The sequence below is a fragment of the Staurois parvus genome, unplaced genomic scaffold (assembly GCF_062004578.1).
Source record: "Staurois parvus isolate SC_StPar_1 unplaced genomic scaffold, SC_StPar_1.0 ptg000011l, whole genome shotgun sequence".
Lineage (NCBI taxonomy): Eukaryota > Metazoa > Chordata > Amphibia > Anura > Ranidae > Staurois > Staurois parvus.
The window spans coordinates 22930444-22954418 of NW_028317807.1; the positions used below are offsets into that span (position 1 = coordinate 22930444).

The following is a 23975-nucleotide window of genomic DNA, read 5'->3' on the forward strand; positions in this document are numbered from 1 at the left end:
TTTGTTTATTGTTAAGTGCTTTAGGTTAAGACCAGTACCAACTGAAATAGAAATCACAATTATAAATGTAATATTATGTGAATGCATTTTAGATTACCTCATCTGGTCCCTCTGTAGATTCTTCTCCAGGATCTCCCTGCCACTGCTACTGTCATCCTAACAGTAGGGAATCAGGCTGAAGGCGCACTAAATCTAGATGGAGTGTGGGAGCTGCCTAATTTTTTTGCCTAAATGTGGGTGATTGGTTGCTAGGCTGCAGGGCAGTCCTAACGACCAATCACTTACTTGTTAACAAGAACTCACTTGTTAAAGCGGTTATTATTCTCTTTAAAAAAAAATACTCTAGCTGCTGACAGGACACTTACCAGTCCAAGGATCCAGCACCACCCTCACCTGGGCCAGTTCTTCATCAGTCTTCGGGTCCCAGGTGCTGGCATGTTTACTAAGGGAAGCCGGCAGAGAAAATAATATGCAGTGATGTTGCCATGATGTAAACAAGGGACTTTGATGTGAAGGGGTGGACCGAGGACACCAATGTAAAGGGGGATACTGTGATGTGAAGGGAGCAACTGTGGTGTAAAGAAGGGATTGTGACAGGAAGTAAGGGACCTGTGATGTGAAGGGGTGGATTAAGGACACTGATGTAATGGGGGATGTGATGTAAAGGGAGGGGGCTATGATATGAAGGGGGAGTACTGTTAAATGAAAGAGAGGGCTGAGATGTAAAGGGGGGAAACTGATTTGAAACGGGGGTGTGATGAGGAGGAAATGGATGTATAAAAGGGTACTGTGATGTGAGGGGGGGTTAAGCAGTGGTGTGAAGGGGTGGTACTGTGAGGTTAAAGGGAGGGCTATGATGTAAAAGGGGGAAAACTGTAATGTGACAGGGGAGGCTGTGATGTAAATGGAGGAGTGGGGAGACCGTGATGCGATTGGGTGACTTTGATTTGAAAGGGGGGCACTGATGTAAATTGTAGACTGATGTGAAGGGGGGCTGTGATGTAAAGGGGTGGGGGAGTCCGTGATGTAAAGGAGGGGAATGTGATGTGAAGGGGTAAAGTGATTTGAATGGGTAAAGTGATTTGAATGGTAGAATGTGATGTAAGGGGGGGAGGGAGAGAAGGCCAACTGAGGACACTGATGTAAAGGAGGGGGGCTATGATATGAAAGGGGCAGAGGACAATGATGTAAGAAGGGGACTCTGATGTAAAAGAAGAGGGGAGTTGTGATGTGAGCATCGTGCAAAGTTTTGCACCTCTGCTGAAAGAAAATTTTACTGACTGGACGCCCATGCATTTTAATGCAATACCCCTGCTTTAAACCACTTAAAGGTTGCTGGATAGCTCTTATGGTATACTTTTTACTGAAATGCAGTACATTTCACACTCATTTTTTTTTTTTTTTTTTTTTAAATCAACTGCTGTTTTTATTTTGTATTTCAAAAAGGTCAAACTCAGAAACTTCTAAACAATCTGCATTTAGATACCATATCATACATTTAAAAAAACTACACAAAATACAATTGCTTTAAACATTTCATTTTACTATAAAAATAGATTGACACTTTAAAGTTGTGTATTTTTTAATCATTTCAAATAATTGTTTGCATCTGAATTTAATAAACACCTTCCGAATCTCAGTTATTTGGAAGTCCTATAATTAGCAAGTTAGTTAGGAATGGTATTTTGTAGTAAATTGATCTTTAATAAGAGTTACCATCAACAATATTTCACTGCTATATATCAGTTTAGCATTGTGTAATTTGAAAATGTCCCATTTTAAAATCTCTGTCCAGCCAATTAAAGCTTGTTAACAGGTTTCCCAACCTGTAATCTCCATTCTTTGATGGGCGGCCCACCTACAGCTGCCAGCTTCTTCAGTAAGAAGGCAGGCTTCATACTTGGGACATCTGCGTTGGCCTTGTAATATTTTTCCAAAGTGTTAAACACTTTAGGTAAGCCAACAAAAGAAGCATAATACATGGGACCTCCTCTATACTTAGGCCAGCCATAGCCATTGTTGTATATAACATCAATATCCTCTGGACATGAAGCTATTCCATCTTCTAAGATGCGGAATCCTTCATTAGCAAGTGCATAGACACATCTTTCCACAATCTGTTCTTGATTTGAAGGCTGTTGTTTAATTTGATGAGTTTTTCTATATTTCTGCAGAAAATCCTTCACCCATGGGTCTGGTCTTGCAGTTCTACCCCCTGGCTTTTCATACTGATACCAACCTTTACCAGTCTTTTGTCCAAACCTTCCTGATTCACACAGTAAGTCAGCAAGGGGACTGTACCTGTTTCCTAGCCGCTTTCTAGCAGGAGTACCCTGAGGAACGTTGGCCCCAGTTAGACCTTTTTCTGTTCTTGACCTCCAGCCAACATCCAAACCAGCCAGATCCATCATCCGAAAAGGACCCATGGCAAAGCCAAACTCTTCCATGGCTCGGTCCACGGTTTCTGGATAGCATCCTTCTTCCAGTAGGTAACTTGCTTGTTCAAGGTATGGACCCAACATTCGATTACCAACAAACAACGGGCAGTTACCAACCAGCACTGTTACTTTTCCCAGTATTTTCCCAAGGTTCATAGCTGTGGCAATGGTAGTGAGTGATGTTTGCTGACCTCTCACCACTTCTAAGAGTTTCATTATGTTGGCAGGGGAAAAGAAGTGAGTACCAATGACTTGGTTTGGTCGGTCTGTGACAGATGCAATTTCATCAATATTAAGTCCAGATGTGTTAGTGCACAGGAAAGCATTAGACTTACAGACAGAAGACAGTTTACGGAATATCTCCTTTTTCAGCTCCATATTTTCATAGACTGCTTCAATAACAAGATCAACATCTTGAAGTTCTCCAAAGGCAAGTGTGAAGTGAACAGAGGCCAATTTACTACCAGGAGAAAATCCTTGCTGTTTTAACTTTTCAGCTTCACGCTCTAGCAGACTATTCACTGCTTTCTTCCCCATTTCCAACTGATGTGCGTCTTGCTCAATGGCAATGACAGGGATATTTGCCTTTGATAGCGATATGACTATTCCTCTTCCCATGGTCCCCAGTCCTAAAAAATAAATAAAAATGTGGATGAAAGATATGGATATTGTGAAAATATAAGAACATTTATTTGCATTTGCTTTCCTGAATTCTATTGTATGTATATACAGTATATTGCTGAACTCTAAGCTGTACCCATTTAGTATCAGATTCCAAAGTCATGTTACAGGGAACAGTAATAGGAAATATAGGGGTTACTAAAGGCAAATAGACTGTGCACTTTGCAAGTGCAGTTGTACTCATTTTCCCCAGAGCTTAGTAAATGTGATGTATTCTTTACAAAGTTAAGCCTCATCTCATTCACTAAACTATAGGGAAAATTAGTGAAGCCTGATCTCATTCACTAAACTCTATGGAAAATCAGTCCAACTGCAAAGTGCATAGTATATTTGCTTTAGTAAATCATCCTCATTGTGTAAACATCCGATGAACATCAAACAAGTCATCTAGTGTAGGGGTCTCCAAAAACTTTTCTAACAAAGGGCCAGTTTACTGTCCTTCAGACTTTAGGGAGGCAGAAAATGTCCCAGGCTAAGCATTAGTGAGACTAAACATGGCCTCAGGGTTGGTGGTCAGTAGGAGGTGGGGTAGTGTCCCATCATTGGTATTAGTGGAAGAAATAGCGCCCCATTTTTGGTGTCAATGGGAGGAATAGTGCCTCATATCATTGGGAGCAATAGTGCCCAAAGGGCCAGATTAGAGCTAGCTAAGGGCTGCATCTGGCCCTCAGGCTGCAGTTTGGAGACCCCTGATCTACAGCATACCTTAATCAATACCCAAGAGATACCAAGCAGACAGGTATCATCATTAACAGCCTTTTAATTTAACCACGTCTCGTATGAAAGTCCTAAAAAAGGTTTTCATATTGCACATTTACAGATGGACCACAACTTTTGAAATAGTTATGTCTACTTCATGCACTGATGGTGTCTCATAAGGAGGAAATAAACACTTTCCTCAGTGTTGTTAAAAAAGGTTTTGCAGACTAAATCTAAAATTACAATGGTTAGGTGAAGAGTTATTCTAACAGCAATCTGGCTATGTATTAAGTGCAGAAACCCGTACCATATAATCAGTAGCTGCTTAAATATCCTATGGACAGGATGAAAAATCTACATTCATAATGGTAGTACTTGTGCCAATATAAAGCCATTGTGCCACATTTCAGGCAACCCAGAAACTAATAAATGCTAGTAATGTTAACCCTATCATCTAGGCTATATACAGTACTGTGCAAAAGGCTTAGACAGCTATGGAAAATTATATTTAAAGCTACTTATCAGGGCTGTGAATGTATATTTTATCAGGAAAATACTCTGTATTAGTATATATTTGCATATATTCTATAATCAAAAGTAACAAGAAATGTTATATGTTGTTGAAAGGTTAGAACACAGCTGTAAAATTAGATGTTTACACAAAGAAGGCTACAAGTCAACAAAAGACAGGCAATCGACCATACATTTCCAATATGGTGTTTAAGCACTCAAAGCAATTTGTAAAAACAAGACATTTCAATCTTGGAAGTCACCCAATACATCCTGGTTTGATGCATTTATGCCACCAAAAATTACCATGCCAACCTTCTATTTCCAAACCCTCCCAGGTTACTGTCCCTTACTTTGCACTCTGATCGCTCCAAAACCACATCTTATCCTATTTATGAAACCGCTACCCTAGATTAGCTAAACTATCTACAACACACACACACACTACTGGATCAGGGATTCCTAAATATATTCAATACTTACATTAGCTTCCATATTGGTGCTTTACATAAAAGGAGACACACCCTTCTGAGTAAGGGAAGAGGCACCATATAAAATTCTACCATTGCACTAGACACTATACCGTGGATCTGGCTCAATCTTTAGACCCCTCAAACCTTAGCCCTATGCTCAAAAGCAAGATGTGGGACACAATTAAAATAACTAAAGTGGTTGTAAACCTCTGACATGAAATATGAACAAAAGCATATTCCTCTATAGTGTGTTCTTGTCTCAATCCAGAGCACCAGGTGTCATTTTACTCTGCTGCCTTGTTCCCCTGCTATCTGAATGAGTCACTTCTGACAATTTTTTCTGAAACCAAAAGGTTAAAAAGTGACAGTGGAAAGAGTTCCAACACACAGCCCATGATTGACAGCCTCAGCTCTGTTCCTGTGTGCTGTGTGAAGGGGGGGGGGGGTGACCCTTCCCTCCAATCAGCTCTGAGGTCCGCAGAGTGTAGCTTTAGCTCCCTGCCACCTGCTTTCTGAAACATTGGACAAGTTGTATAAATTCTGCACTTTGAACAGCTGTAGATACAAGAGGACTGCAGATAAACAGGTACAACATGTGTAGGAGGATTTGTTTAATCGCTGTGCATCACCTAAGCCTAGTCACTTTCCCAAGTATATGTAACTGTTTACAACCACTTTAAAGTGATTATAAAGGCCGAAAGGTTTTTTACCTTCATGCATTCTATGCATGAAGGTAAAAACCTTCTCTGTGCAGCTTCCCCCCCAGCCCCCCCACCCCCAATACTCACCTAAGTCCCCTCTCAATCCAGAGATGTGCACTGGAGTCTAGGCTATCCTAGGACTCCCTCTGCTCATTTGCGGATACAGCAGAGGGAACCATTGGCTCCCGCTGAGGTCAATCACTGCCAGTGAACCGATGAGGAGAGAAAGAGGGTGGGGCCAAAACACAGCACCATGTGTGAATGGACATGTATGTGTGTGAGGGGCCAGGATCGTGGGCAGGGAACCTGAGAAGAGGAGGATCAGGGCTGCTCTGTGCAAAACCACTGCACAGAGCAGGTACGTATACCTGCATAGAAGTCTATGCTATTCCTCATTTACATTTATACTTTCTATTTAAATAGTTTTTATTACATTTTTAAATAAACTCCAAATTAGTATAAAAGTATATGAAATTTAAAGTTCATCCAGATGGTTTCCAGAAATCAAAAGCATCATACATATATGACTGTCAGGACCTAAGTACAAGATACAACCTTTAACACATATAAGCTCCATACAGAGATCAGCCTGCATGATCACTTCAACTGTTGGGTGTATAATGTAGAAGCCTTGGTGATAAATTGAGGAGGGGGAGAGGAGGGAAGTAGGACAAGGGTGTATGAAATTGAGGTGGGCACCTGTCAAGGTCCTACCTTTTCCCTGAGGTTTTGTTACTCCATGTGCTGGCGTCCATCTTGGATTCTGCTGTGCATGGTGGGAATCCTTTTATGCCTTCAGGTCTCTGAGGTCCATCCCCCAGAGGGGTGTGGCTGATGACATATAAGCCTGTGGCCCGCACATGCTCTTTGCACTTGTGTCTTGTGTCTTTGTCTTCCTACAGCTCTGTGTATACGCTCGAGACTCTTCTGGTATCTGACTCGGCTTGTGATTAAGACCATTCTCTGTGTTTTCCTTCGATCTTACTTTCCGTTGCTGAACCCGGCCCGTGACCTGTGATTCTCTGTCTACTGTTCTGAACCGTTTTGTCCCGTTGTTGTCGACCCGGCTTGCCTGACTACGCTATTGTCATTCTCACCAGCTACACGCCATTGGCGGCGGCCATTACCTCAGCCGGGGTGTCTCGGGGGCCGCGACCTGGTTCCTGGCTGCGTCAAGTCCATCCCCACCATCAGGGGCCCTGGTGAAGGGCAGCCTGGGACTTAGACTCCGCGCCCTGAGGGACTTCGGTCTGTTGGTGGTGGTTGTCGTCAGCCAGTGCATTACCCTGCCACTAGGCCTACCTGTCCGTTCCACAGCCCCGCCCTGACAGCAACACTGAAATGGTGGAAAGCCAGGTCCGGCTGCAGTGTATATGATAAAACCTGGTGTGTCTAAGAGACCAAAAACTTAGTGATGGCTAGAGCAGTATACAGAGTCAGATAGCCAACCGGTCCTGCACATAGCGTGGAAAGTGGTGGGAATAGAGAAAAGGTATGAAAAAAGATAGAGAGAAAAAGAGAAAAAGAAATGAGAGAATAGTGCTCCTTTTGACCCGCCCCTAATATTTATATTGGTGGCTACAAATATCTAATCCAGGGATTCCAAACCCTCTCAACTTTTGATTGTTTGTCTTTAAAAATGCCAAGGTCAATTTTGCATGGAGCATGATCCACAATATTGTATTTTTAGTGACAGAGTAGTTTATTGCCAGGGATTTACACACTCTGGCTATGGACATTTTAGCTGCCGGAAGGGATATAATATAATAGAATGCCTAAGTGTTTTAAGGGTCTAATCCGAGAGGTCACTAAAAAGTGCCGTCTTAAAGTTTTTAGGTATATTGACCCCAGTCACTAAGTGAACGAGTGTACACATTCTAATCCAAAAACATTGGACCCTCGGGCAAGACCACCACACAATACATGGTACCCTAAAAAAACAGAGGGCAAAGCATCTGGGTAAATGTTTGCAATTATAGAAAGGACTAGATACCACTGGAAAAATACTCTATAGATAGCATCAACTAACAAAGTGTTCATAATCCCCCTGTGCACCATATCAGACCATCTAGCCCAGTCATCCTCGTCTATGTCCTCCCCCATTTCTGTTTCCCAAGCTCTCTGATATGCAAGTTTCTCCAGAGGGCTAGAAAAGAAGTAGTACAACTACGAGATACCTCCTTTTGTCCCAGCTCATCTCATACACCTAGAAAAAAGTTCTGCTTGATATTTCATCCATAATTTGCTTAAGGGGGGGGGGGGGGTTGACCGGAGAGGGTGATAGTGTATGACTCAAGATGGCTCTAAAATCCTTAGAAGGAAGATATAACAGGAAGTTGACTAGGTGTGCAGCGCCCACTTGAGCCTCAAGCATAATCCAGTTGGGTCAGTATGGCAAAGAAAATATTTGCGTAAATTGTATTAGCTGGGATGCTTTATAGTACCTCTGGAGGTGGGGAACCCTCAGACCTCCTCTAGATTTGTGGACAAACAAGGTTGAGCAGACAACTCAACACCCGCCTGAGCTCCATATAATTTTAAAGATCAGCAACTGAAGATTTTACAAGTAGAGAGACATTATTGGTATCAGTAGGGACCGGAAGTGACATAATGTTCCAGGGAAGGCAGTAATTTTAAGAGGTGCTATCCTGCCCATCCAGGAAAGAGTGTACAATTGCCAAAGTTTCAGTTCAGTTTCTATAGAAGAATATAAAAAAAAGGCACATAAAGTTTCAGTTCAGTTTCTATAGAAGAATATAAAGGCACATAAATAGCTTGATGTAGCATAGAGATGTCCAGAGTACGTTTCACTCCAGGAGTTTGGAATGGGTTATGCAGGGTTACCATTGGTTCCGTAATAAACATCAATAGATTGTCCGCGAATTGGGCACATTTGTAAATTTTGATACCTCTAGCGATACCGCTGATATCCAGCATTTATACTTTTGTGGAATTCACACAACCTTTCTACTATTCTCTTCTTTTTACAATCATTAAAATGTGTTACTGCAGATTTCCTATCATCGCATACACATGAGCACACACTCATACACATACAAATGATTTGTAATTCGGCCCTTCCAATCCATTGATCCAGACGAACTCTGCCAGCCAGCAATTGGACACTGAATGAGCAGCAGCAGCACATAAATGAGCTCAACCCTCTGCACTTTTCTCCTGTATGCATGTTCACACTGTTAGAATGACTTACCCAAACTATACAGACCTTAAAAGCGGAACTTTACCCATAACAACTTGATAAAAAAAAGAATGTTCCTTAGCAAGAAACACATATTCCATGTTAATAGTTATGCTACCTTATTACCATGTGCTATAAATTGCCTCCAGCATTGCTGCCGTTTCTTGTTGCTGGAGGCTACCATTTTGCTGAAGCCCAGAGCCCCTGAACATCAGTAAATCATAAAGTGGAACTAAACCTATCGATTTAACAGTTTCAAAAAACAGTTAAATTCCTGGAATGCTAACATTTTCTTGTTCTCTTAACCAAACTGTCAAACTATCAAATGGCTGAGGTCATAACTGGTCACATGTGCAGCATCATGGCAGTTGCAGATCAAACAGAAGCAGCTTCCTTGACTGTAAAGGATAGGAGGGTTTAATTCTGCTTTAAGGATGTCAGCAGATCGGACTCTAGAAATGTCAGTGCCTAAAAATGCCTTAAAATGGAGAGCAAATAAGCATGTACAGAGCAGGGTGAGGCAGTGTATTACTGGATTTTAAACAGTGTACACACTTATTTTTAAATGTTTTACATAACTATACTTGCTAAAGGGGCAAGCCTCAAGTGGTTTAACAGGACTTAATGTTTTGAGTAAAGTTCCACTTCAACTTTCTAAGGAGGTTGTCCTTCCCCCTCCCTGTCTGGATTCTATACAAGGGACTACATAATTTTTCTATCAAGAAAGATTCAGGTGCATAGGCTAGTAATACATAAAAATAACTTTCATAATTTTTAGTGTAACTGTATTAAATCATGTTTTATTTATATCTGCCTGGAGTTCAACTTTAATTGAGTCAATATCCAGTTTTTTTATAATTTGATTGTATCTTTTGTTTCAGAAGCTCTAGACATCTCTGCTGAGCACAGGATATTCTGGCTTGTTTAGAGAACCAGATATTCTTACTAATAATACAAACAGGCTATTGAGAAAGTACAAAAATGATGATTAATTGCATTGATATACATAAACGCTTTCAAAGGCCAGAGATACTGCAGTGAGACACCATTTAGTGTACGATATGAAAAATTAATATGTCTCTTACATTTGAATGCAGTCCGGCTGCTGTGAAGCTTTTTCTCTTTTATTTTTTACATTTCAGGTGTCAACAAACATTTCATTTCCACAAGGTCCTGTTTGAACTAGTGCGATAAGGTAAATTTTAATTACATGCTTGCTGTGACCGAGTCAGTCATATAAAATGAAATTATGTGGTTTTATACCACAGCCTAAACATTTCTATTTTCTTCTTTCTACCAAAAGAAAAGGTTTTGTTATCTCTGTTGCAAAATAAAAAACAAGAAAAACTTTTTGATCGTTGTGATGGAGGGTAGGCAGGACAGAACACAGCAAAAACACTTGTAGCCCAGTACGGGGGGCAAACAAAAAGTCTCTATAGCAGATTGTAATCCAACCGGGGGAGTTAGGGGGTGGTCAACACGGGAACAGTTCAAGTAAAACAGGGAAAAGCATATGCCCACGGATCTGACAGGGTGCCTGGTCTCCCAGGGATAGAACGTAAGGCACAGGTACCTGTTGGGGTCTGGAATAGGCGGGTGGTCTCTCCTGTTGGACTGGGGTCTCAGGCAACAGGCAGGCGGTCTCTCCTGTTGGACTGGGGTCTCAGGCAACCAGCAGGCAATCCCCCCTGGACTGGGGTCTCAGGCAACCGGCAGGCAATCCCCCCTGGACTGGGGTCTCAGGCAACCGGCAGGCAATCCCCCCTGGACTGGGGTCTCAGGCAACCGGCAGGCAATCCCCCCTGGACTGGGGTCTCAGGCAACCGGCAGGCAATCCCCCCATGGACTGGGGTCTCAGGCAACCGGCAGGCAATCCCCCCATGGACTGGGGTCTCAGGCAACCGGCAGGCAATCCCCCCATGGACTGGGGTCTCAGGCAACCGGCAGGCAATCCCCCCATGGACTGGGGTCTCAGGCAACCGGCAGACAATCCCCCATGGACTGGGGTCTCAGGCAACCGGCAGACAATCCCCCATGGACTGGGGTCTCAGGCAACCGGCAGGCAATCCCCCCCGGACTGGGGTCTCAGGCAACTGGCAGGTAATCCCCCTTGGCTTGGGGTCTCAGGCGACTAGCAGGCAGTCTCCCCTTAGCTGGGGTCTCAGGTAGGTGGCAGGCGATCTTCCCCATAGGCTTGGGGGTCTCAGGCAGAGTCTGGTGGTCACGAGGGTCCCGCCGCACCTGGGCTCCCTCCGTGACTGCAAAGCGGAATGGATGACCGGAGCGCTTGGCATCAGCTTCTTAAGCTGATGCAGGATTCTCTCTGGTCGTCTTGGCAACCGGGGCAGGACAGAGCCGATGTGCCTCATCGCCCGGCAATGAGGCACGCCCCCCTGGACACAGACCACGCTTCTCGTGAGCGCGACTTTTGTCCAGGGACATCCACAAGCGCGCTGTGGATGATAGGGCTGGGGTGGAGTCAGTGTGACGCCACAGCCCGGAACATCCCTGCGGGAGGTTTGCACCTCTCCAAAGAGATGTGTGAACCTCGCTTCCTTCTCCTCTCTGGCCGTACCTGAGGAGGTGAAGATAGCGGCAGGGGTGGTGAAAGCCGCACCTCTCGTCCTGCGCGGCAGGACGAGAGGTGGAGGGGGGTCAATTGGCAACATGGAGAAAAACAGGTTTGGAGACAGGGGACACAGTGAGGGGGGCCAGGATGACACTGGGCCCTGGGGACATCAAAAAGGACCTGGTGTGGGAAATTGGTTAATGCAATTTGGGGACATTTAGCAAGCTGGCAGGGAGGAGGAAACTACAGTAATTGAATTTGGGCCATTTGGCAGGAGGACACGGAGGACATACAGTAATTGAATCTGGGGATGTTTGGTAAAAGGAATTAATAAGAGGATTAAGCCAAATTAATAATTGGCAGGGCCCCTATACCGTGACACTCGTATCAAACCGGAGCGGTCCTGTGTCCTATACACACTTCTTGTCTAATGAGTCTAATTAGCCCACCAAGTTTATTTATTGGACTACTGAACAATGCAACCCTATGTTGTGAAGGTGAATAGATGGGAAGAGATTTGGTAGTTTCACAAAAGATAATGGGCAGGGCTGACATTATTTAGTCCACAAAAATGCTTTGTGTTGTTAGCCCATGATAGGAATTAGGAAAAAAGTGAATTTCTGGCAGATCAGCAGGTATTTTATCTGTACTTGCAGAGTCTTTAAATAGATAAAACGTGGAAATGTGCATGTATTGCACAAATGTACTGCATATAATATTATTTTGCCTTGAAATACACTATAATGTGAACCATTTAATGGTGTGGCCTGGTTGGAGCCCAGTCTGATGCTGTCATGCACCTTTTTACAGGGTTTTGCAGAGATGTGTGACTTCCAGGACATCTCCCTTTTCCATTAGATGTCTAGAGCTGGGACGAGATCTGTCCTTGTCTGCATTCCAAGTGGTTTCTACATAAGGGGACCTTGAGTCTTGAGCGGCACCTGTAAGTTTACTTTGGGTCATAATGTGAACCATGTTTCCTGTATGATCCCCTACATTAAAAAAGAACACCATTTAGGATTAAACTCACTAATGAGCTTACATAATGTGGTTATAAAGGTTGCAGATACATTCAAGGCACCTTTATTCAGAAAAAAGTGGGTTGTAGGGGAATAGGATTTCAATGATGGACAACATGCATTGTGTTAAAACGGCACACAAATGAAAATGTTTGCATTTTTTTTTGGGACAGATAGAGCTTTTTTTTGGTAGTATTTAATCACCACTGGGGTTTTTCTTTTTTGCTAATCAAACAAGGCAAGTAGTTAAAGTGTAACGCCCTTTAGGTTAGCTAGATGGAGTTTGTGGTTTTGTTTATTTTAGATAGAGGTGGAGTAGCAACCTGGGATGAGCCAGCCTAGGAGTGAGGCAGGAGTTTACCTCAGGACAGGCTCGGTAGTTCTACAGGTCAGGGCTTCTGTAGCCCTCCCATCTTTCCATAAACCTGAGAACTTTTTGGAACAGGGGAGGAGGGGGGGGGGGGGGGAGAAGTCCAGATCTGCATGTTTGAGGGACCTTGGCCAATCCCCTGGCAGGAGGCTGGGAATGGTGACAACCCTCAAATATGACAGAGCCTGGGGAGAGAGAGGAATCAGGTGGAAGATGGATTGAGAGAAGGCTGGATTGTGGAGACTGGGAGGGGGCCCCAGGGAGGTTGCTGGATGGGAGGATCACCACTGCCTAAAGTCTCCTAGGGAGGAAGTCCTGAACAGCAGGGAAGAAGCCAACCCAGCAAAAGGCCCAAGAGCAGCTACCAACCCAATATACTGACAGGACAGAACCATGTGAGTATTCCTACACCCCCTGGGCCGTATAAGGTGAGAGGGCGGTCAGGTGCAATACCCAACTAGTCTTCACTTGGGACTGCTTAACTGCAAGCTCTTGGGACACCTTTGCTCAAGGATACCCTCAGCACAGCTGGGTGAAGAGGAGGATTAATCTAGGGTCTGAGGAGGTACACCAGAAAGGGACAGTGCTTTACTTTTTTGCCAGATCACCTTTCTTTGTACATAGTCGTTAAGTGTGTCCTCCAGTTCTACAGTTCCTTGGGCATCCTATATACCCCTAGATCCCATCCAAGTTGTTTATCCCTTAACAACCATCTCAAGGGCTGTTTTACTGACTCTGGAAATACAAGTGTGGAAAATGCAGGTTGCCTGGCCATGCAGAGCAAAGGGGACCCAAACTAAACTCAGCTACTACTAAGGGTAGTGCTACAAAAGTATAAGGCAAAAAACTTTAAGAAAAATTTGGACAGAGTGGAGAGGGATTAGAACCCCTCTCAGTTTTTATTGCTGTCTGTGCCTCCATTAAGGAGATTTACCCTCTCCATTTGTCCTGTTTAACATTATAATTGAAAGGGAAAGTAAAAGAAAATCCAAAATTTTGGGCTGTCCCCAGAAAAGTAATAGAGGGGAAATCTTCCCGGGGGGGGGGGGGGGGTACTAGTTCTGGTGACCGGGGGGCCCCAAGGGATTTTCTTTAACTTCCTTTTTGATTAGGAGACAGGAAGTGAAGGACAATCTCTGCAATGGGTCACAAATGATGAAACAAAAATTGACAGGGGTTATATCCCTCCCTTGCTCTATCCAAAATGGAAAAAAAAAAAAAGAAAAAAAAAAAAAAAAAAAAGGTTTTGCCTATAGCTTTAGTTTAATTTCCCACAACAGGCCTAAACATTTTTCTTCCAAACTGGTGCACAAAAACAAAAAAAAAAAAAAAAAAAAAAGAAGCAATACAGGTAAACTTTCACTTTTCATAGTTATGACCCAGTTCAGTGTTTTTCTGATGTTCTTCAGTCTTCGTAGTGTTTGTTAAAAAGGTTTGCTTAATATAAATAACATATTTCTATTTTTTTACCTGCTTCTGTTCTAGACAATTTTAAAAAGGTCAACCAAACAGAATATTTTACAAGGATATTGAGGTTGATGCATAGCTTGTCAGTAGATGTGTCATACCACCAATAAGTCTATTTCCTTCAAGTCCTGTAGGAAGTTGTGGTCAATGAGAAGAACCACAACACCCAGTGTGGGAAGCGTATCCAACACACCCAGATGTGTTGGATAGCAGTGGGGCCCTTTCACACAGGTGATCCAATCAGGCCCACCTGTCAGTTTTTCAGGTGGACCGGATTGGAAGGATTCCTATGGACTGGCAGAAATAAAAAATTTAGGATTGTGTCCTCTTTCGTTTGGGTGGGCCGGAGCAGAGGCAGCCAGGTGTAAACAGACCGCAAAGTCCATTTACACCTGGCCACCCACAGATCAGGGTCTGTCTGTGTCTGCTCTGCATAAATAGACACAGACCTGTCATCCACCCCACTTGACTCAGGTTAGGAGGGGATCAGCGAACAGATCCCCTGCTGATGGGAATAGAAAGGTGCCCATGCGAAAGGGCTCCAAGTTCATTGACAGGCAAGCATTTAGTTATTTTTTCACAGGGCGTCACAAATGGAGTTCCATTTGAATAGCAACAAGGTTGCTTTAAGTGGCATGACAGATGCACCAATGGAGTTTGGTAATGATTTCCAACATAAAACTGGATACATGAAGAAAAATGTGTGTTGTTTTGCTAAAAGGCAAATGGGCTGTTCCTTGCAAAATGCAACTTCACTACAGTCACTAAATTCTAGGGGAAAAACTTCACTTTGCAAGGGAAGTTTCGTTTTGCAAAGAATACCCAGTAATGTGCACAATTGGTTAATGGAGGACATCAGAGCTTTTCCTCATGAACAAAGCTATAAACAAACTTTCATTAGTATAGCTACAAGGCCACTTTATGTGGTGGGACAGATGTACCAATGGATTTTGGTATGATTCACAACAAAAAAAATTACATGCAATAAGAAAAATCAGGATTGATTTACCAAAGACAAAAAGGTTGTTCTCTTGGCAAGGGAAGTTGCATTGTAAGAGGTATTTTCCCCAGAGCTTAGTGATTGTGGAGAAGTTTCACTTTGAATGAGATTTGAGATTCACATTTACAGTCATCACATTCCTGTGCAGGGCAAAAAACCCAAAAAAACAAAAAACCCCAGCATTTTTGCTTGCACACGATTGGATAATGAAATCAACAGAGTTTCACCTCATTCACCAAGCTCTGAGAAAATTCCCTTACAAAGTGGACAGAATATCAACCCCCTATTCTCATCAACTGCCATTTAGGCTTAAAATATATTAAACATGAATCTAACCAACATGGATTTGTTGGAGACTGCTGAAGTGCTATAATAAGGCATTAATAAGGCGACGGAAGCAAGAAACGGAATGCCTTCTGTAGGGAAAATATAATTTTCTGCAGATAGAAACAATCAAAATAACAAACAATGAACCAAACAAGCAATAATTCATGACTGATGTTTTAGATTATTCAATAAAGCAATGCAAAGAGCGCACATAATGTGCAAAGAGAAGAAATCTTTAGTAACTAGATTACACTTTACTTCAGGTCAGCAGAAGACTTATTTTGGCTGCGTTGTGCGAGTTCCTACTCTTTGAATAAATTTGATGAGAAAAGGGGTAATTTACAAACTGAGATATCATGAGAAAACCACAAGAAAGTGACTCAATTTTTTCAGAATTGGAAGACCCTACTAGGCATATTTCTGATGTTCGCCAACAGCTGAGCTGGCAATAGACTGAAGCTGGCCAATTTAAACACAGAAAAATAACAGGTCTTTTTCTTATCCATAAACCTACCTGCAACAATTTCAAATCTATATTACCATATAATAAATTGGAACATTTTCTTTTTACCCCACCTTCTTCATCCCTTTAAGCTGCAATTAAAGCTGAATACATGAACCATTTTAAATACCTTTTTTTTTTTTTTACTTTCAGTCTTTAGATTGTGAGAAAATAACATACGGAAGTAAGCAGTCACAGCTAAAGATCACTCTATTTAGCTATATTTTTAACATTCTGCTATACAGAGCAATGGCATGTGTGAACATAATCATACTGCAATGTGTTTTGAGTGCACACACTTTTAGTTAAACAAAATATGCAATCAAGCTAATAAATACTCTTTAATGATTAATGATTCCTCCAACTGTTCAGGGTAATCTTAAAAAGCGAACATAGCTAGATTAATTCTCAGTTGAATTATTTTCACAGGCACATGAGTGATTTTGAAAAGAAAAAAAAAACAAAAAAAAAAAAAACATGAATGTGTCATGTTTGTCGGGAGGAGCTGCCCACCTAACGTGGCAACAAGGGTAACTTTTGCCAAGTTATGATGCAAAGCGTCTGTACACTCACCTTCACTTGCTGTGCAGCTTAAAGGGGGGGTGGTTTGAGGGGCTGTAAAAATGCAACCACATGGTTTTGCTGCCCCCTGCCAAAAAGTCTAAACAAGGCCTATAGGCATGTACTAAATTAAAAAAAAAAAAACTAAAGTCTAAGGCCCCATACACACTGGGCATTTAGCCTCTGTGCATAAGATTCTGGTGTTTTTGTGGAAGGCACAGGTGCATGATCCAGCCAGTTGCTAGCAGCCTGTAAAATCTATGAGAGGCTGAAAGCTGCTGCAGTTGGACAGGGCTGGATGGTACACCAAGTGGTATTAATATTTAGGGAAGTATGCTCCCAGGGCACTATGCACCACAGAAGCTCAAGGGCCTTCGTCTCTGGGTACATACAGAACTAAATGTTAGGACCACCTGATGCACCATTCAGCCCCGTCAAGTCACAACAGCTTTCAGCTTCTCGTAGACTGTAGGCTCGCTCGTAGGCTGACGGCAACAGGGCTGGATGGTGTGCCTGTGCGTTCCACCTACACAAAAACACCAGAATCGCATGCACCAGGATCAAACGCCCAGTGTGCATGAAGTCTAAAATAAACATGTAGGGCATGCATACAGAATAACTTAAAGCGGAACCTCAGCCAAGCATAGCAAGATAAAATGAACAGCACTTTAAAAATTAAATTACAAAACAAGCTTTTGCTTCAATATTCAGTGTCAGTCCAGAGATTCCCCTTCCCCAGTACATTTTTGTTTCTGCTGCTAGATGTCTTTAGACTGATGGCTGGCATCATTCAACCTACTTACTCTGGGTTCAGGTCACCCTAGACCTACCCCAGCCTGTTACTGGACACTGAAAGGAGAAGCAGCACAGTGATGAGCACTTCTCTCTATCACTCAACATGCTTATCATCAGCACATGAACCAACTAGCTCTTTGAACTGCTTCACCCTCTCCAAATCCAGCTTTGCTGTACAGAGATTGCAAGAAGCCGATACCTGGTAAAATGTAGGTACATAAACTGCTTGAATTTGATAAATTCTGTATAAATGATAACAAATAATATGTGTATTCTATATCAGACTAGAGTTCAACTTTAAACCCGCAGTTAGATAACAGACATTTATTTAAAAGCCCTACTCTCCAGAGCTTCTCAAAATACATACTCCTTCAATGGGAAGAATAGACACATCATTTGGTGCTGGGGCGTTGCCATATAGGTGGTGTGACTATGCTTATCCAACTACTAACCCTCAGAGACAGTATTTGAAAAGGAAATCTAAAGAGCTCCAGCAGTGCTCTGGAACGGTTGCAACCAAGATGTGATAAGGCACCTTGTGGTGCCAGTTCTGAAAACTGCAACCTTAATTTATATTATATACCACAAAACAAGCTTTAAAAGGAAAGGAAACATACTGAGGAAGTATAGAGTTTACCATTGCTGACCTTCCCTTTTCTGAAACTACTAGTTGCCTGGTTGTCACGCTGATGCAGAAGTTTTAGTACTTTTACGAACTAGGAATAGGTACATAAGTTAGAAGCTCTGCCTTCACTGTGAATTGTCTGATCTGCGTGCTTGTTCCAGGTCAGTATTGAAGATAATGGATCAGAAGACTATCCAAGCAACAGTATTCATAGGTCTCTTTTGGCAGAGGTTTCCTTTAAAAAAGATACCCAAGGGAAGTTCTATAATACAGTATATGGGCAGGAACTGGTGAAATAGGAAGCCGAGAACCATGAACAATTTATCCAAACGTTTCCCTGGCTATGGGTTGTTTAGTATTTCACATTCTCAGTGCGAGAGGCAGGATACGCAGTCATGGCCAAAAATATGGGCAACCCTGCATTTCTGTCAGATAATGAAACACTTTGCCCATAAAAAAATTGTTGCAATTACAAATGTTTAGGAAGTCTCATCTTTTTCTTTTGTTTGTATTGGTAGGACACAAAAAAGTGAAGAAACAAAAAGCCAAACTGACGTATTCCATGCAAAACCCCAAGAATTGACTGGACAAAATTATTGGCATCTTCTCAAAATTGTAAGAGATAATTGCATTCCAAGTTTGTGATGCTCCTGTAATTTGTAATTAAACTCACCTGTATCAATTAACAGGTGCTGACAATATGGGAAATTACACTAGCAAAAAGTTAAATATTTCACACTGAGAATGTGAAATACTGAGAATGTGAAAAATTTACTCAACCTTTCTGTTGTGTGTCTCTGTATACCACATGGAGCATGGAGAAGAGAGAGAGCAGCAAAGAATTGTCTGAGGAGTTGAGAACAAAAATTGTGGAAAAGCATGGACAATCTCAAGGTTACAAGTCCAGCTCCAGAGATCCTAATGTTCCTGTGTCCACTGTGTGCAACATTGTCAGGAAGTTTACAGCCTATGGTACTGTGGCTATTGTTCCTGGATGTGGACAAGAGAGAAAATTTGATCCAAGATTGCAACAAAGGATTGTTTGAATGGTGGATAAATAACCTCAAACAACTTCCAGACAAATTCAAGCTGACCTTCAGGCACAAGGTACAACTGTGTCAGCTTGCACTATACGTCACCATCTGACTGAAAAGGGACGCTATGGTAGGAGACCCAGGAGGACCCCACTGCTGACACAGAAATATAAAAAGCCAGATTGGAGTTTGCCAAAACTTACCGGAGGAAATCCTTTTGGGAGAATGTGCTATGAAAAGACAAAACAAAATTACAGATTTCTACTGTTTTAGGAAAAAGCAATGAGGCCTTTCAAGAAAAGAAAAAACAGTCCCTATAGTCAAACATGGTGGCGGTTCATTGATGTTTTGGGGTTGCTTTGCTGGTTCAGGCACTGGATGTCTTGACAGTGTGCATGGCATTATGTAATCTGAAGACTACCAAAAGAATTCTGGGGAGCAATGTAGGGCGTACTGTCAGAAAATTGGGTCTCCATCACAGGTCATGAGTCTTACAGCAGGACAAAAGCACACGTCAAAAGCAGACAGAAATGGTTTCAGACAAAGCACTGGAGAGTACTGAACTGGCCAGCAATGAGTCCAGATCTGCAGCCCATAGAGCATTTGTGGGGAGATCTCAAAACAGCAGTTGGGAAAAGGAACTCTTCCAATCTGGGAGACCTGGAGCAGTTGGTGAAAAAAAGAGTGGTCCAAAATTCCAGTAGAAAGGTGTAAGAAACTCATTGATGGTTACAGGAAGTCATTGATTACAGTTACTTTTTCCACAGGGTGTGCTACCAAATATTAAACTGAGGATACCAATAATTTTATCCAGCCCATTTTTGGAATTTTGTGTGGAATGTGTCAGATTTGGTTTTTGTTTCCTTACTTTTTTTTGTGTCATACCAATACAAAATAAAAAGAAATAAACACGAGAATGCCTAAACGTTTGTAATTACAAAATTTTCTGTGCGAAGTGTTGCATTATCTGACAGAAATGCAGGAGTGCCAGTATTTTTGGCCATGATTGTATATGCAGGACAGTCTTGAAGAAGCATGTGCTCATTTCCGGAGGCCAATCCTAGAAGGGGCATTCTTACCTAAAATCCAGATTGCACCCTATTTTCTCTTTGGCAACAGCCACTCAACCTTTTTTTTTAGAAATAATTTGGTTTCAAACTTATCGACAGAGGAAAGAGGCAGAGAAGGTAAGTATCCAGTTTTAGAAATTGTAAAGGGCTATCCTCACTGCTCCCCTCAAATCTAACTTTTTTAAAATGCAATACAGGTTTTCCATCAGTCCACAGGCTGAACTCGTTGTGGGCCCTTTGTCTTCTTCCTCAACTGCAAGCAGTTCTGTGTACTGAAAGCAATAAAACTCCAACTTCTTTATTTTAGCATTACAAAAGTTCCTCAACATCACAGCAACACAAACGAAGGGCAAATGTCAACATGTTTCATGCCGAAGGTGCTTAATTGTAATAGGTTATGTTCATATTATGACTAAGTGCCTTTGGCAAAAAATGCATTAACATTTGCTCTTCTATTGTTAAAATGCTACAAAAAAGAAGTCAGAGTTTCACTGGCATCAGTGTGCGGTCATTCATCCTTGTCCTTTTGATTTTCTGTGGTTGCAAGCCAGACCAGCACCTGACTAGTTCGTAGGGCTAGTTTGAGGCAAATTGACCTGGAGCGCTGTGGGATTGTGGTTCTGTGTACTGTGTGCAGAGGCTGTGTGATATTGCTGTCGCAAGTAGGTTGTAGGATGCCAGCGATCAACCTGGAAGACTGGCAACATCTAGCGGCAGACTGAAGGTGAATACTGCAGCAAAACAAAGACAAGCAAGCGTAAAATATACTATATACCGGCGTATAAGACGACTGGGCGTATAAGACGACCTCCTACTTTTCCTGTTTAAAACGTAGTGTTTGGGCTATACTCGCCGTATAAGACTACCCCTCTTCCAGTGCACGCCAGTGGGAAGAACCGTGCCCCATCATTGGTGTCAGTGGGAGGAATAGTGCCCCATCATTGGTATTAGTGGGAGGAATAGTGCCCCATCATTGGTGTCAGTGGGAGGAATAGTGCCCCATCATTGGTGTCAGTGGGAGGAATAGTGCCCCATCATTGGTGTCAGTGGGAGGAATAGTGCCCCATCATTGGTGTCAGTGGGAGGAATAGTGCCCCATCATTGGTGTCAGTGGGAGGAATAGTGCCCCATCATTGGTGTCAGTGGGAGGAATAGTGCCCCATCATTGGTGTCAGTGGGAGGAATAGTGCCCCATCATTGGTATCAGTGGCAGGAATAGTGCCCCATCATTAGTATCAGTGGCAGGAATAGTGCCCCATCATTGGTGTCAGTGGAAGGAATAGTGTCCCATCATTGGTGTCAGTGGAAGGAATAGTGCCCCATCATTAGTATCATTGGGGGGAATAGCACCCCATCATTGGTGTCAGTGGAATAGTGCCCCATCTTTGGTGTCAGTGGGAGGAATAGTATCCCATCATTGGTGTCAGTGGGGGGGAGGAATAGTGCCCCATCCTTGGTGTCAGTGGGGGGGGGGGGGAAGGAATAGTATCCCATCCTTGGTGTCAGTGGGGGGGAAGGAATAGTATCCCATCATTGGTGTCAGTGGGGGGTGGAATAGTGCCCCATCATTGGTGTCAGTGGGGGGTGGAATAGTGCCCCATCATTGGTGTCAGTGGGGGGGGGGGAATAGTGCCCAATCGTTGGTGTCAGTGGGGGGGGGGGGGAGAAATAATGCCCCATCGTTGGTGTCAGTGGGGGGGAGGAAAAGTGCCCCATCGTTGGTGTCAGTGGGAGGAATAATGCCCCATCATTGGTATCAGTGACACCAACGACGGGGCACTATTCCACCCACTGACACTTGCTGACCCCTGTTCCAGTATGGTGCTGCTGCAGCCAGCATATGTGGTTGCAGCAGCACCTAAGCACGGCACACTTACCTGCATCTCCACTCGATTTTCGCGGGGCCGCTCAGCTCCGCCTCCTCGCCGGTGATTGGCCGCCTGTGTGCCTTTCCTGAGCTACAGTTCTGGCGGCCAATCACCAGTGAGGAGGCAGAGCCGAGCAAACATCCAGTGGACGAACCGAAGGAAGGAGCAGCCGCGCTTCCTGGACCGGATCGTCGTGGGACCGGAGCCAGGTAAGAGACAGCAGCCCCTGCCCACCCCTGTACTTAGTGTCCCTTCTGTTGGAAGGGGGGGGCGGCGGTGGCACCGCGCCGCCTCCCTAAAAAGTGTCAGCATGCCGTTACCGGCGTATAAGACGACCCCCGACTTTTGAGAAGATTTTCAAGGGGTAAAAAGTCGTCTTATATGCCGGAAAATACGGTACTTCTCCAGTAGGAATGTGGGGCAATGCTGTTCCGGCACTGAATATATGTAATGACAAGGGGTGGTGGGGTGTGCTGAAAGGTCTATTGATGCTGGTTGCTTTGGGATCTGTTTTTGTGTGGGGAAGCCATTGTTGCTGGAAAGGATCTACACCTGAGGGAGAGGTCTTGTCCTGCTGGCTGCTGGGAGATCTGTTGTTGCTGCAGTGCTCCATTGTTGCTGGGGGGGTCTATTTTCCTGGGGGGGGGGGGGAATCTATTGATCTACTTAGTACCACAAAATGAGGTTTGGTTCTGTATTCTCTAAACGGAGTGGTACTCGGGTTACCTGTGAGCTTTTCTTTAGATCCTGAACAATTCTTCTGGCAGTTGTGGCTGCAATCTTTCTTGGTCTACCTGACCTTGGCTTGGTATCAAGAGATCCCCAAATTTTCCACCACCTAATAAAGATGGAAAAGGGTCTAAAAAGATATCCAAAGCCTTGAATATGTCAGTCAGTACTGTTCAATCACTTATTAAGTTCCATTACCTTGTTATGCAGATCTTTTGACAGTTCTTTTCTGCTCCCCATAGCTCAGTACACCCATGTGAGAAAGAACTAACTCTGGCTATTTTTACACAGACACCAACTGCAATTTAAAAAGCAACAGATTAGGAAAATTAACCTTTAATTGCCATTTTAATGTGTGTGACCTTTTGTTTCTGTACCAAGACCAAACATTCCAGCGTATGTAAGCTTTTGATCCTGGCCATTTGGAAGATTTCTGTTGTCATTAGGATTTTAAAAAGGTGCCCAAACAACTATGTGATAATAAATGGCTTCATATGATCATGATCCTTAAATAAAAGACAGTTTTTGGTAGGATCAGTCATTTTTTCAATATCAATGCCAAAATTTCACGATTTCTGCCAGGGTATGTAAACTTTTTAGCACAACCGTATAATATATAATTTTTTTGGCCATAAACTGAGTTAAGTTTCAGTTTTAAGATGGAAGTGTTAAAAGTTAAGAAGTTCACTTTGTGTTAATTTTAGGATTAAGGCTAGAAGGGGTAAGGTAACTAGGCTAAGTGTTATGGTCAAATAAATTTTCAGGGTTATGTCCAAGCTAAAACATCAGAGGGAAATTTAGGCATACCTAAAGTAAAAAGAATATCCTAGTAAGAGCCTTGCAATACTTACCCATTAACCACTTGGCAACCATGTTATAGCCAAATGACAGTTACAGCATGGTTGTCCAGTTCTGGGAGGGCGTCATATGACGTCCTCCCAGAATGCGCCCTCCTGCGCACCCCCCAGCGGCGCACACCCGGCAATCTCTGTGAACGCTGTGTCCTACGGACACAGCTGATCACGTGGTGTGGTAAAAGGCCAATCACAGGGGCCTTTTACCACGTGATCAGCTGTGTCCAAATGACACAGCAGATCACTGGGTAAATGCAGGTGCTGGTTATCGGCTACACTTTCCTCACGCTGTCACAGCATGAGGAAAATACTGCCGATAACCAGCAATTGTCAGAAAACAGATCCACACTGATCATTAGTGCCCAGCAGTGCCACCCACCAGTGCCCATCATTGCTGCATATCAGTGCAGCATCATCACTGCCGCCTATCCGTGCCCATCAGTGATGCGTATCAGTGAAGCCTCATCAATGCACATCAGCGAAG

General features: G+C 43.2%; 1 protein-coding gene across 2 annotated transcripts in view; it reads right to left on the reverse strand.

Annotated features, from left to right (window-relative positions):
- Window positions 1–1522: 1522 nt before the first annotated feature.
- Window positions 1523–23975, reverse strand: part of EHHADH (enoyl-CoA hydratase and 3-hydroxyacyl CoA dehydrogenase) — a 65172-nt gene continuing 42719 nt past the window's right edge. For both annotated transcript variants that reach the window (XM_089671661.1, XM_089671653.1), the window contains one exon: window positions 1523–3067. In XM_089671661.1, the coding sequence (XP_089527787.1) occupies window positions 1800–3067 (1268 nt within the window). In that variant the 3' untranslated portion in view covers window positions 1523–1799. The remainder of the gene's footprint in view (window positions 3068–23975) is intronic.